Genomic DNA, 14,534 nt, shown 5'->3' on the forward strand with positions numbered 1-14,534 from the left:
TTGTCTCTGGAATGGAGAATCCAGCCCGGACCGGGATTCTCCCCCAACCGGCGGGTGGGCCGTACCGGCGCCCAAGTGTGGCGGGACGCTAGCGCGTTCTGGTGCATGCACAGAACCGCTGCCGTGATCTTTGCGCATGCGCAGGGGGTTTGTTCTCCGCGCTGGCCATGGCGGAGCCTTACAGAGGGAAAGAGTGCCCCCACGGCCCCCCCAACGAGGCCAGATCCCTCCGCGTCCCCCCGAGGACTCCGCAGGCCGCCCTCAGAGCCAGGTCCCGCCGGTATGGACCTTGTGTATTTCACGTCGGCTGGACCGGCCGGAAACGGGCAGCTGCTCGGCCTATCGGGGCCCAGAGAATTGCCAGGGGGGCTGCCGCCAACGGCCCCCGACCGGCGAGACGTGATCCCCGCCCCCGGCAAAAAACTGGCACCGGAGCAGCGGGGCGGGATTCACGCCGCCCCCCCCCCCCCCCCCCCCCCCCTCCCGGCGATTCTCCGACCCAGCGGGAGGAGTCGGAGAATCACACCCATGGGCTGGGACATTGCGATCCCGCCCGTGGCAGGACTCATCACAGGCACAATGGAAAATCCAGAGAGGCAGACGAACATCCACTGACTTTGGGCGGGAATTACCGGCCCTGCTGCAGGCAGTGTGTCTTCAGTTTGTTTTCTTGTTCTGCCATTGGGGATGAAGCAGATTGCTGGGATTTCAAGATTATTATAAATAGCAGCCAGTTTAGAGTCAGAGGCTACTACTTTTTTCCTGCTGTTCGACCAAACAAAATTCCTCTCGTTAAGATTAGAATGCTGGATAAATCTTGTGAAAGAGCCAACAAACCAGTAAATTCATTCATTCAACATTTGATATGAAAGAATGAGAAGCAACCACTGCAAATCAGAGTTTTTTTTGTATTTTTTTTTTCTCCTCGTAGATAATTGTTGTGACATCTCACAGCATTCAGTGATGTTGAGAGGAGGTCTTGTGACGCAGTCAGTAGTGTCCCTGCCTCTGGGCCAGAAGCTTTGGGTTTGAGTCCCATCCCAGGGCTTCCTGGTCAAGGAATGTGCTTTCGTAATGCTGCAACTGGCAACGTCCTTCCAACACACCAATGGCAGGCGGTAAGAGTGGGAGAAATTCCTGGTTCGTCCATGCTTGATACAGAGTGACGCCCCTCAAGCTATAAGCTTCCGACGACAGACTAGTGGCCTGTTCCACAAAAACCTTGCTATGGGAGCAGATGAAAGTCTGCTTGTGCTCCACCAGGTGCAGAAAGTTAAAGAGCAGCTGATGTTGAAAGTGGGCAAGTAGCTGATCCCACACCACAGGTAATCTTGTTACAGTTGGCTATTGTGAGGGGTGTTTGCGTGACTTGCATTCATTCCTCACTCCCCCCCCCCCCACCCTCTTTTCCTCTCTTGCTAAAGTATGATGTGATGGTAAGGCTTAGATATCAAATTACAATCTGGATGTCATCCTGTAGTACAATTCAGTCTGTCGTTTTGGAATTTCTTCCATTAATTATTTATTTTCCCCTTTCCAAGCATTCAAGGTTAAAAACTTTTTAAATGTCAAAGGTGCCTCACAGCTCCAGGTACCTGGGTTCAATTCCGGCCTCAGATGACTGTCTGTGCGGTGTCTGCACATTCTGCATGGGTTTCCTTCGGGTGCTCTAGTCTCCTCCCACAGTACAAGATGTGCAGGTTAGGTATATTGGCCATGATAAACAGCCCCTTAGCGTCCAAAAATGTTGGGTGGAGTTACGGGGCTGGGGCAGTGGAGTGGGCGTAGGTAGGGTGCTCTTTTGCTCTTTCAGGGAACCAGTGCAGACTGGATGGGCCAAATGGCCTCTTTCTGTGCTGTAGGGATTCAATGGGCGCGAATCTCTGGCCGCGTTGGGCTCTCACTTGAGCGTAATGCGGCCGGACAATGAGGGAGAGGCCTTCAGTGAGACTCCGGACAGGCTAACTGCTTTCTGGGATCCTCTGAAGTCCCACGACACGTCGGAGTCGGAACCCTGTCCAAATGGGCAGGGCCGAATTCGCTTGCGGAAGTAGGTCATTAACCTACTTACGACCTACCTGCGCGGGATCCAGCGACCTCCTGCGATTCCTCAGCCTCCCCAGGGACGTTGCTGCCGGGCGCCGATCAGTGCTGGTCCACACAAATGTGGACCAGGTGGAACGACACCCTTGGTGGTCCCCTGAGTCACCAGGGACCCCAGGGTGGTCAGGGTTAGTGCAGGGTGGCTCCCTGGCCTTCCCCCTGGAACATGTCGGAGATAGCAGTGCCAGAATGTCAATGTCCTCCTCTGACCCGGGGTCTCCTGGGTCATGGTCCCTTGTGTGCTCGTCTCCTGTATGTCTGTCCCCTGTGTGTTCATCCCCTGTGTGTCTGTCCCCTGTGTGTCTGTCCCCTGTGTGTTCGTCCCCTGTGTGTCTGTCTCCTGTGTGTCTGTCCCCTGTGTGTTCGTCCCCTGTATGTCTGTCCCCTGTATGTCTGTCCCCTATGTGTCTGCCCCCTGTGTGTTCGTCCCTATGTGTCTGTCCCCTGTGTGTCTGTCCCCTGTGTGTCTGTCCCCTGTGTGTCTGTCCCCTGTGTGTTCGTCCCTATGTGTCTGTCCCCTGTGTGTCTGTCCCCTGTGTGTCTGTCCCCTGTGTGTCTGTCCCTGTGTGTCTGTCCCCTGTCCCTGTCCCTATGTGTCTGTCCCCTGTGTGTCTGTCTCCTGTGTATCTGTCCCCTGTGTGTCTGTCCTCTGTGAGTCTGTCCTCTGTGTGTCTGTCCCTGTGTGTCTGTCTCCTGGATCGTGGTCCCCTGTTCGTCCCCTGTGTGTCTGTCCCCTGTGTGTCAGTCCCCTGTGTGTCTGTCCCCTGTGTGTCTGTCCCCTGTGTGTCTGTCCCCTGTGTGTCTGTCCCCTGTGTGCCTGTCCCATGTGTGTCTGTCCTCTGTGTGTCTGTCCTATGTGTGTCTGTCCCCTGGATCGTGGTCCCCTGTTCGTCCCCTGTGTGTCCGTCCCCTGTGTGTCCGTCCCCTGTGTGTCTGTCCCCTGTGTGTCTGTCCCCTGTGTGTCTGTCCCCTGTGTGTCTGTCCCCTGTGTGTCTGTCCCATGTGTGTCTGTCCTATGTGTGTCTGTCCCCTGGATCGTGGTCCCCTGTCTGTTTGTCCCCTGTGGTGTCTGTCCCCTGGATCGTGGTCCCCTGTTCGTCCCCTGTGTGTTCGTCCCCTGTATGTCTGTCCCCTGTGTGTCTGTCCCCTGTGTGTCTGTCCCCTGTATGTCTGTCCCCTGTGGGTCTGTCCCCTGTGTGTCTGTCCCCTGTGTGTCTGTCCCCTGTGTGTCTGTCCCTGTGTGTCTGTCCCCTGTGTGTCTGTCCACTGTGTGCCTGTCCCCTGTGTGTCTGTCCCCTGTATGTCTGTCCCCTGTGTGTCTGTCCCCTGTGTGTCTGTCCCCTGTGTGTCTGTCCCCTGTGTGTCTGTCCCTGTGTGTCTGTCCCCTGTGTGTCTGTCCACTGTGTGTCTGTCCCCTGTATGTCTGTCCCCTGTGTGTCTGTCCCCTGTGTGTCTGTTCCCTGTGTGTCTGTCCCCTGTGTGTCTGTCCCTGGATCGTGGTCCCCTGTGTGTCTGTCCCCTGGATCGTGGTCCCCTGTCTGTTTGTCCCCTGTGGAGTCTGTCCCCTGCGTGGTCTTCCCCTGTGTCATGGTGTCCAGGCTTGTCTCGGGCAGAGGGCTGGTGTTCCGGCTGCTCTCCCCGTCGGTAATTGGGGTCCTGGGGGGCACCGGCCCTGAAACTGGCTGGGGGCAGGGGGCCCCGGCTGTGCCAGGCCCATCGCCGGCTGGTCCTGTAAGACACAAGATAGCATGTATGGTTTGACAGGCCGACGGGGGTGAGGGCTGTTGGTGTGTCGGGTGAGGGATGAGGGGGGAGGCATGAGGTGGTTTGAGGGCTGTTGGGGTTTGGGGTGAGGGGGTGAGGGATGTGGAGTGAGGGGTAGGCACACATGTGTCCTGGGGACCCACAACCAGGCAGTGTGGGTGCACCTTGGTGGTGCGCCTCCGACCTCCGCGTCAGCGACCTCTCTCTCCTCCGGCCCCCGACAATGTCGAGTGCCCTCTGCTCGGCCATGGTGAGCGGACGCATTTTTTACGGTCCCTCTCCGGTCTTCTCCCGCTCTCGGCGGTTATGTGTGGACTTCTCCTGGAGGGGGGGGGCACAATCAGCAACAATGTTAGACAGTCCGACGCATGCAGTCCAGGATGGCATCAGGGCACCCGGCCATTGCGGCTGGCATGGGTGGGTACAGCCATGTGGGTCAGGGTGGGGGCGGTACCGACCCCAGGGGGGGGGGGGGGTTGGTGCCAGGGGCACAGTGCTGGGTACTCACCCTGGCTGCCCTGAGGAAGACGTACAGCTTTTCCCTGCTCTGGTCTGCAGTCCGGGCGACCAGCCTGACGGCGGCTGCCACATCCGCCCGGCACAGCGAACAATGGCTCTTGCTGTCCTCCGTCCCGGCCCGGGGTACAACACCAGCCTCCTCTCCTCCATGGCGTCCAAGAGGGTTTCCAGTTTGCCGTCCTGAAATTGCGGCGCTGCTCTCCTGGCGGCCATCTTGCCTGCGACGCTGCGTGTGGGGGGAGCATAATTATGTTCAGCTGCAGCGTCGCGTCAATGACGGAACCGGCATATCGTCCACCTGTCAATTGGGAGTTGCACGATGCGCCCCTGCTAGCCCCTTGCGGGCCGTTGAGTCCCTCCACCTGGGGGACCGATGACACCGTTGTGAAACTCCACGGTTTTCACGACGCTGTCAACACTTAATCTCATTTTGGGAGAAGCCAACCCACTAAGTGTCTTTGAAAAGCAGAGTGGAACCCGCCGGTAGAGCTGGCGGGAAACTCCCTGAAAAAACCAGCCACAAATGAACTCCGAAACGTTTTGGGAGAATCGGGCCCTATGATCATTATAATACATTATTTGATCCAGCACCAAATGTTAGATGCCCTGTTTGATGTGATTTTAAATTGAATTATAGATTGGTCAGGTTCCAGGGCTTGCGTTAATTCAGGTAAAAAAAACTGTTAAAAACAGGGTACAAATTTGGATGGGGTAAGAAAACTAGAAAATAATTTTCTGATATCTTGGTGTGAGAAGTAAAATAATGGTTTAATATCAGCCCTGAATATAACCAGAGCATAGAAATAATTCACTGCCTTGTAATAATTGAATCACTAACCTGGAGTAAATCATTGTTTTCTTTTACTTTGATAAAATGGACAACATGGTGGAAAGTAAATTATTGCCACTATCAGCAAAATAATTGAGAGCTGTACAGTTTACTTGATGTCACTGGGATCCATTAGGCTTTCAGGTAGTCGGTGGCTGCCAGCTGGGCAGCCTGTGCTTGATTTCCCCTCAATCAATTAGCTGGACAGAAGAAATTCATCTCCATTGACTCTGAGCTGCTCTCTCCACAGATATAAAGCCGTAATTGAAGCTTGCTCACTCCAGCCAGATATTGACATCCTTCCTCAGGGCGATCAGACTCAGATTGGTGAGAGGGTTAGTAATCACATTGCTGTTATGTTTGCTTCAAAAAAATGTTTTTATTATTAAATGAAAGGAAGTATGATTGAATGGAAGCCTTTAGCCAGAATTTGTTTTCCTTCAATTTTATATGGCTGACAAATGATGGAAACAGCAATTTACAAATACTAGCTGACCATTGCAAGAGTGATAGGACAATTGTTGTGGGAATCACACTAATCTCCAAAGTAACACCAATGTGTGTGCGAAGCAACAACTTCAGATCAGGGGTTGTGAAATACCACACCATTCATTGATGCTGAGAGTGAGCAAAGAGCTGTTTCCACACCACAGGTCAACTCTTTACAGATGGCCATTATGAGGGGTGTTTGATTGGCTTACATTCATCACCCCCCCTCCACCCCTTATATTCACTCCCCACCACCACCACCATCATCCCATCTCTCGGGAAAGGATTCAGCTTCTGTTTGGTGACAACCCGGTTTAGATAGAAAATTACAACCTGGGTGTTATATTCTATCAGTACAAGCTCAATATGTAATTATTATCATTTACTATGATATTCTGATAAATATAATTTCCCCCTTCTGAGCAACAATTTTACAACTTTTTTTTAAAATAGCTCACATCATAAATAAAGAGTGATATACCACACCACAAATGGGTGGCACGGTAGCACAGTGGGTAGCACTGTTGCTTCACAGCGCCAGGGACCCAGGTTCGATTCCCGGCTTGGGTCACAGTCCATGCGGAGTCTGCACGTTCTCCCCGTGTCTGTGTGGGTTTCCTCTGGGTGCTCCAGTTTCCTCCCACAAGTCCCGAAAGAAGTGCTTGTTAAGTGAATTAGACATTCTGAATTCTCCCTCAGTGTACCCGAACAGGCGCCATAGTGTGGCGACTAGGGGATTTTCACAATAACTTCATTGCAGTGAGCTACAAGACTCCTCAACAACTCTCCCTCGGACTGATCTGTTCCGTGTACGAACACTATTCACGATGCCCTGCTGCTCTTCCTCAAGTATATGCTTTGTTTGGCCCCTTGTTCCGCACTGTAACCAATCACTGTTTGTCGATGTACCATTGTCAATGTACTCTGTCAGTTATTCTTTTTGTCTACTATGTATGTACTCCCATGACTGCAGAAAAATACTTTTCACTGTACTTCGGTACATGTGACAATAAATCAAATCAAATTAAATCAGTGTTAATGTAAACCTACTTGTGACACGAATAAAGATTATTATTAAACTCTATTCCCTAGCCCCCAACTCCATCCATCTCGCTGGCAACTGACGTTGAATCAGATTGTCTGCTGTCTTTTCAAAGCTGACCTCAAGATGAGCTATTATGGATTGATCTGACTAATACTACACTCCTGTATGCTTCACCCGATGCCGGTGTCTATATATTTACATTGTGGACCTTGTGTTGCTCTCTAATGTATTTTCTTTTTATTTTATTTTCTTTGCATGTACTAAATGTTCTGTTTGAGCTGCTCGCAGAAAAATACTTTTCACTGTACCTCAGTACACATGACAATGAACAAATCAAATCCATTACTAAGATTGTCTGGTTCCACCAACTTTGTATTGGAATGTCCGTGGAGTCGTGGGCTTAAGTAACATGCTCTTTCCAAGGGCCGGTGCAGACCCAATGGGCTGAATGGCCTCCTTCTGCACTCTAGGTTCTTGAATGGAGCACTCCCATCTCAATATCTGTCCATATAACCTCCAGAGACTTTCATCCCACCTTAAGAAAAATAAGAACTTATGTTTCTATCACATTTTGTCATATTTCTGAGAAATCTATCAAACAGCTTTGTGAACAGTGAATTACTTCAAATGTAGCGACTTATTATGTTAGCACAATGCAGAATGGAGTATCCACTCTGCACACAGTAAGGTCCTGTCAATAGCATACAGATGAGCAAGGAGGTAAAACCACCGAGTCCTCATGGTGCTGAGATCGAGATGCTTTGTCACTTGCCTCAGTCCTGTCTGCTGGAATCCCACCCAGAGTTTGGCTACTCTGTGACTATAAGGGCATTATTTTGAACACCAAATTCAGATTGCCCCAGATTCAGGGCATTCCTAAAATAAATATTTTAGTGATGTTGCTTGAGGGAAGAATGTAGGCCAGGTATGAGAAAAAAATTTCTGCTCTTCTTAGAAAATGAGATCTTTGGCAGCCACTGTTACTGCCGTGAACTGTCAGTCTGGATCCTGAACCGCAGCTTGAAATCAATGCATTTCATGATTCTGAGGAAAAAGAGGTTAACAATTGAGCTAAGTTATGGCGTAAACCACTAAATCATCGTTGTGGCTCTTTATGAATGCTTTTCAACATATGAGTGTGCTTAAATCTTCTGTAATTGGGGGTTCCCCCGACAGGATGCCCTGAAGTTGTCATTCCTCTGTGATACTATTACATGTCACCCATTCCTCTTGCATGCCTGCACAGGTGCCTAAGCAATGCTATTGCATGTTTTTTTCCAATTCCCTGCAGAGCTCTAATGAATATACCTAGATGGGGAGATAAGAAATGGGCAATGTCTTGTTTACATACTTCATTCCATCGGTTTTATCATCAGCTTCAGTAAATGCTTTAATGATGAACTCATATTGAGTGAGCCTCTTCATTTCATTATAATTAAACATTAATGGGCTTGTAGGGAATGAACTTGTGCCTATATACATTTGTTCCTCTTGCTGTAGTTAAGTAGCTAAATTGAGTTTTCCTTGGTTTGATTATTTCTTTTCTCCTGATGTTCCACAGGGGATTAACTTAAGTGGTGGACAGCGTCAGCGTATTAGTGTTGCAAGATCCCTGTACCAGCGAACGAATGTTGTATTTCTGGTGGGTTGTTATTTATTTGTCTCTATTTCAAATGTATGTATTGTGCACTGGATTTCTTTACGCTAAGTCACTAACATTCAATTTCTAATACGTAATTAAGTATTATGCATAAAATATTTTGATTCAATGTAAAGAAGCTATCCACAAAAGTTAAAAATTGTCCATTTTTAAAGGACTGAAGGAAGGAACATAATTTAACGTAAAATGGAAATGTCGCCACAGTCCCAGATGACCATAGGCTGCTCTCCCCCCTGTGAGAACTGACTGGTGGTGATTTAGCCTGAGGGTCATAACGTCAGGTGAGGGGCAAGGTTGAGAAGGCGGAGCCTTGATGAATAACCTCAGCCAGTCCGGAAATTGAAACCACGCTGTTGGCTCCGCATCACTAACATATCAGCGAGTGAGCCATATAACTGCTAGAGCCTGTCCTGTCTCTCTCTCACCCCCCCCCCCACCCCCCACCCCCCACCACCCCCCATTCAGTAAGATCACGGATGAACTTGTACCTCAATTCTGCCTTCCCAGATTACCCCTTGTTTGTTTTAGAGTGCAAAGATTCATGATCTCATTCTTGAATATGCTCAGCAACTGTGCTGAGCCTTCTGGGAGTAGAGATTTCCAAATATTCACAAAATTCTGATTGAAGGATATAAAATGGCCAATCCCCTTTCCTGAGATTATATTGCCTAGTTTTAGGCCAGGATTTTCTGGCCCTGTGATGGTGGGACCCACCACAGGGAGATTCGATGGCTCAGTCAAAGCTCAATTGATTTTAGGCAGGAGCAAACAATCCTGGCACCAGGGGGAGTCAGAAAGGACTCTCCAGTGAGGGAAAACACTCTCTCAACATCTTCCCCGTAAAACCATTGCAGAATCATACATGTTTCAGTGTGATCACCTCTCATTCTTCTAAATTCCAGAGAGTATGGACCCATTCTACTCCACATTTTCTCACAGGACAATCTTCTTATCACAGGAATCAACCTAGAATACCCTTAGATACAGAGAAGAAACCTGTACACGGTACCCTGCATGTAATCTCACCAAAGCCATGTGCAATCGCAACAACACTCCCTTAGTCTGTTTCTCTGTTCTTCATATCAAAGTGAATGGCCTCACATTTCCCCACATTGTATTTTAGTTGTTACTTTAAAACTCACTCACTTAACTTGTCTACAGTCCTTTGCAGATTCCTTCTGTCCTCACAAGTTCTCTCCAACTTTACTTTGTGTCACCAACAAACCTGAATACTTTACATTAATTCTTCTCATCTAACTCATTAACATAGATTGTAAACAGCTGGGGCGGGATTCTGTGATCCTGAGGCTAAGTGTTGACACCATCGGAATCACCGTCGCGTTTCTCGGCGGCGTCAACAGGACCTCAGGAGCAGCAATTCTGGCCCCTACAGGGGGCCAGCACAGCACTGGAGCGGTTCACGCCGCTCCAGCTGCTGATCCTGGCGCAAAATGGGCAGGCCAGCCACATAGAGCGGCCCTCGACCGGCGCCGCGCCAACCACGCCGACGCCAATGCTACGCTCTGCGGAAAATCGCGTGCCGGCGTCAGGGCCACTACCAAGGGTGCATGAGAGCTGTGGATGGCAAGTGTTGCTCCATTTGGCACTGGTCACATTGTTTGACCAGATTCTCTATATCAATATCCATCTCGGGCCACTAAATGTAGCTACGTGGGAGTACCTTCATCTTTGTCATCCCAGTATGGGCACAATGTAGCTCCTGTTATAGTAGCTTCCTAGCAGGAGTGGGAATGACCACCCTTCGTCCCCATAATAATACACCATCTTCACAACATAACTCACCTTTTCTTATCTGAAAAGGTCATAGCTGCTCAGACCTGTTATCATAATGCCAGCCATGTAGGACCATGCTCTTGACGCGAGATAATAAGGAATCCTTTTGGGTCCAAAGCTTGACCTGCACTGGCAATGTGTCAAGAAAGTGCAAAGCAAGAGCCATGTTCTGCGGTACTGGCAGAGGCAATATACTCTGACGAAGGGGAAGACGGCACAAAGCATCCGTGTTTGAAATGTGGGTGCTGGCCTATGTTGAAATGGATACTCGTAGGTGCTAACAATAAAGCCCAGCATTGGACACTAGCTGAAGCTATGTGGGGAATGGTGTTATCCTCCCTAAATAACCCCAACAAGGATTTGTGGTCGGTACCGACTTTGAAATGCTGCCCCCCTGCACGACACCGCATCCATCCGCCCCTACACCAATCCTTTCTCCACCGTCCATTTCCTCACCATTGCGGTATTCGCCATCCAATAACAATTTATCAAATTCGGCAATGCCATCTCCCCTCCCCTCCCGCCTCCTCTCCAAGAACACCCACCTCACCCATGGGATCTTCCCCGCCCACATAAACCCAGAAATTATCTTATTTACCTTTCTGAAAATGGGCCTGGGAACATCGATGGGAAAGTTCTGGAGCACGAAAAAGAACCTGGGTGCCACCCTCATTTTCACCATCTGCACGTGCCCAGCCAGTGACAGCAGCAACACATCCCACCTCTTGAAATCCACCTTCATTCCCTCCAACAGTTGGGTCAGAGTTCAATTTGTGTAGCTGGGCCCAGCTCCACGCCACCTGTATTCCCAGATACTGAAAATTCAGCCCCACCACCCGGGAGCCGGCTTAGCTCAGTTGGCTGGACAGCTGGTTTATGATACAGAGCTAGGCCAACAGCGCAGGTTCAGTTCCCGCTCCAGCTGAAGTTATTCATGAATACCTTGGTTCCTCAACCTTGGGGCGGCATAGTGGTCACCATTTCTGCCTCATAGCAGGTTCGATTACGACCTCAGTTGACTGTCTGTGTGGAGTTTGCACTTTCTCCCTGGATTTCCTCTAGGTGTTCCGGTTTCCTCCCACAGTCCAAAGATGTGCAGGTTAGGTGGATTGGCCATGCTAAATTGCCCAGTAGTGTCCAAAGGTTGGGTGGAGATACAGGGCTTGAGCGGGGATTGGGTTATAGGTCAACCCCTCATTCTTTCAAGGGGCCAGAGCAGACTCGATGGGCCGAATGACTTCCTTCTGCACTGACCACCCGTGGGTCACGATCCTGAGTTTGAAAATGACTGCGTCACAGGTAAGGATTACCTCTTTCGACGGGTCAAAGTAGACCAAGTAGACTGGATGACTGTAAAGCTAGTTTAACCTGGTCAAAGGTTTCTTTCTGATGCTCTCTCCAATACCACCTCTGGTGCTTCTTGAATAGTGCCTCTACGGGTGCAAACATTGTAGAAAGATTAGCAATAAATCTGCTGTGATAGTTCACCATTTCAAAAAGGATGTCAATACCAATGTATTTTGGGGGCCCAGTACATCCTTAATCTTCTTTGATCTTCTCTTTGATGTCTACCCTGAATCCTAAGGATGTCAGTTCATGAGCCTGGGATGTACATTTTCCCCTTTTCAGTCTTACTCTGGCCTTCTTAAATCTTTTTAAAACTTCTTCGCGATTTGCCTTGCCCATTTTAATGTCTGCACTGTATACTTCAGGTGCGTCCTCAGGGTTATTCTCAACACTGTGTACTAGAGTCATTTTATTTGATGGCCTCCTGTGGGCTCTGCCTATGCTTGCATTTCCTCCAAGTCACAACCCGTTGGGCTTGTGCGCGGTCAGGTCCAGCCACACGTGAATCACAACACAAGTGAAATTAGATATAATTTTAAAATTTATTATTATTTTGAGGACCTTGGCTGAAACTGCAGTCACACAGTTTATAAAATTTAAACACAAATAATCTTTTATCATTTAAGAGTAATATAACTAAACTGACATAAACGTAACTATATACCTAATACCCCTTTCTAAACCCCCCCCCCCCCCCCCCCCCATCCTGCACTTTCCAACTACTCTCACTTTCTATACACAAACGTACAGGCAACACAGAGAGAAAGGGTGGTGGAGAGGTAAAGAAAAGATCAATAAAGAAAAGGATAAAGGATCTTTGATGCACTTGGATGGTTTCCAGATAATGGGCGGGATTCTCCGACCCCACGCAGGGTCGGAGAATTGGCGGGAAGCGGCGTCATTTCCGCTCCCGCAGGTTTCGTAATTCTCCCGCCGGAAAAAAACCGGCGTTGTGCAAATCCCGTCGGCGGCCTGTGAAAACAGCTGGCGCCGGCGGGATTTCATTTTATTTGCACTGACCTGAAATCTCCGGCCCGGATGGGCCGAAGTCCCGCCGACGTGGTCACGGGTCACGTCGGCGCAAATCAGAGTTGATTTAAAACGGCGTCAACCATGGTTGACGCCGTTCAGTGTCGGGGGTGGGTTGAGGCATTGGGGGGGGGGGTGGGTTGCGGCCATCGGGGGGTTGCGGCCATCGGGGGAGTGGGTAGCGGCCATCGGGGGAGTGGGTTGCGGCCATCGGGGGAGTTGGTTGCAGCATCGGGGGAGTGGGTAGCGACCATCGGGGGAGTGGGTTGCGGCCATCGGGGGAGTGGGTTGCAGCATCGGGGGAGTGGGTAGCGGCCATCGGGGGAGTGGGTTGCAGCATCGGGAGAGTGGGTTGCGGCCATCGGGGGAGTGGGTAGCGGCCATCGGGGGAGTGGGTTGCGGCCATCGGGGGAGTGGGTAGCGGCCATCGGGGGAGTGGGTAGCGGCCATCGGGGGAGTGGGTTGCGGCCATCGGGGGGGGGGGGGGGGTTGCGGCCATCGGGGGGGGGGGTTGCAGCATCGGGGGAGTGGGTAGCGGCCATCGGGGGAGTGGGTAGCGGCCATCGGGTAGTGGGTTGCGGCCATCGGGGGAGTGGGTAGCGGCCATCGGGGGAGTGGGTAGCGGCCATCGGGGGAGTGGGTTGCGGCCATCGGGGGGGGGGGGGGGTGGGTTGCGGCCAGCGGGGGGGTGGGTTGCAGCATCGGGGGAGTGGGTAGCGGCCATCGGGGGAGTGGGTAGCGGCCATCGGGGGAGTGGGTTGCGGCCATCGGGGGAGTGGGTAGCGGCCATCGGGGGAGTGGGTAGCGGCCATCGGGGGAGTGGGTTGCGGCCATCGGGGGGGGGGGGGTGGGTTGCGGCCATCGGGGGGGTGGGTTGCAGCATCGGGGGAGTGGGTAGCGGCCATCGGGGGAGGGGGTAGCGGCCATCGGGGGAGTGGGTTGCGGCCATCGGGGGAGTGGGTAGCGGCCATCGGGGGAGTGGGTTGCGGCCATCGGGGGAGTGGGTAGCGGCCATCGGGGGGGGGGGGGGGTTGCAGCATCGGGGGAGTGGGTTGCGGCCATCGGGGGGGTGGGTTGCGGCCATCGGGGGGGGGGGGGTGGGTCGCGGCCATCGGGGGAGTGGGTTGCGCCATCGGGGGGGTTTGGGGGCAGCGGCGGGCAGAGGGGGGGGGGGCGACGGTGCGTTGGCCCCGGGCATCCGTCGCCCCCCCCTCTGTACGCCGCTGCCCCCTACCCTAACCACCCCCCCCCTCACCACCCCTACCTCCCTCCAACGCCCCTACCCCCCTCCCCACCACCCCTACCCCCCTCCAACGCCGCCCCCCATCTCTCGCAACGCCGCAACCCCCCCCCCCCCCCCAACGCCGGCCCCCCCCCCCCCTCAACGCCGGGTCCCCCCCCCCCCCTCAACGCCGGGTCCCCCCCACCCTCAACGCCGCAACCCACACCCCGTCCCCCTCCCTCTGAAGGCCGGTACCCACACCCCCCCTCTCTCCTCCTCCCCCCCTTCCTTCCTCCGTTAGTGGGGGGGGGGGGGGTGCGGCGTTAGTGGGGGGTGGGTGCGGCGTTGGAGTGGGGTAGGGGTGGTGAAGGGGGTAGGGGTGGTGAGGGGAGGGGGTTGGGGTAGGGGCAGCGGGGTGCAGAGGAGGGGGGCGACGGATGCCCGGGGCCAACGCACCGTCGCCCCCCCTCTGCACGCAGCTGCCCCTACCCCAACCCCCTCCCTTCACCACTCCTACCCCCCTCACCACCCCTATCCCCCCCCAACGCCGCACCCCCCTCCAACGCCGCACCCCCACACCCCCACTAACGCCGCACCCCCCCCCCCAACTAACAGAGGAAGGAAGGGGGGGGGAGAGGAGAGAGGGAGGGGAGGAGGAGAGAGGGAGGGGGGGAGGAGGAGAGAGGGGGGGGGGAGAGAGGGAGGGGGGGAGGAGGAGAGAGGGGGGGGAGGA

At 52.7% G+C, this 14,534-nt stretch overlaps 1 protein-coding gene across 6 annotated transcripts in view; it reads left to right on the top strand.

Moving 5' to 3' along the window:
* abcc8 (ATP-binding cassette, sub-family C (CFTR/MRP), member 8) overlaps positions 1–14,534 on the top strand; it is a 362,311-nt gene that overhangs the window by 264,159 nt on the left and 83,618 nt on the right. For all 6 annotated transcript variants that reach the window (XM_038807799.1, XM_038807798.1, XM_038807800.1 and 3 more), the window contains 2 exons: positions 5,466–5,550; positions 8,311–8,391. In XM_038807799.1, coding sequence (XP_038663727.1) covers positions 5,466–5,550; positions 8,311–8,391 — 166 coding nt within the window. The remainder of the gene's footprint in view (positions 1–5,465; positions 5,551–8,310; positions 8,392–14,534) is intronic.

This window comes from Scyliorhinus canicula, chromosome 9, assembly GCF_902713615.1.
Source record: "Scyliorhinus canicula chromosome 9, sScyCan1.1, whole genome shotgun sequence".
Taxonomy (NCBI): domain Eukaryota; kingdom Metazoa; phylum Chordata; class Chondrichthyes; order Carcharhiniformes; family Scyliorhinidae; genus Scyliorhinus; species Scyliorhinus canicula.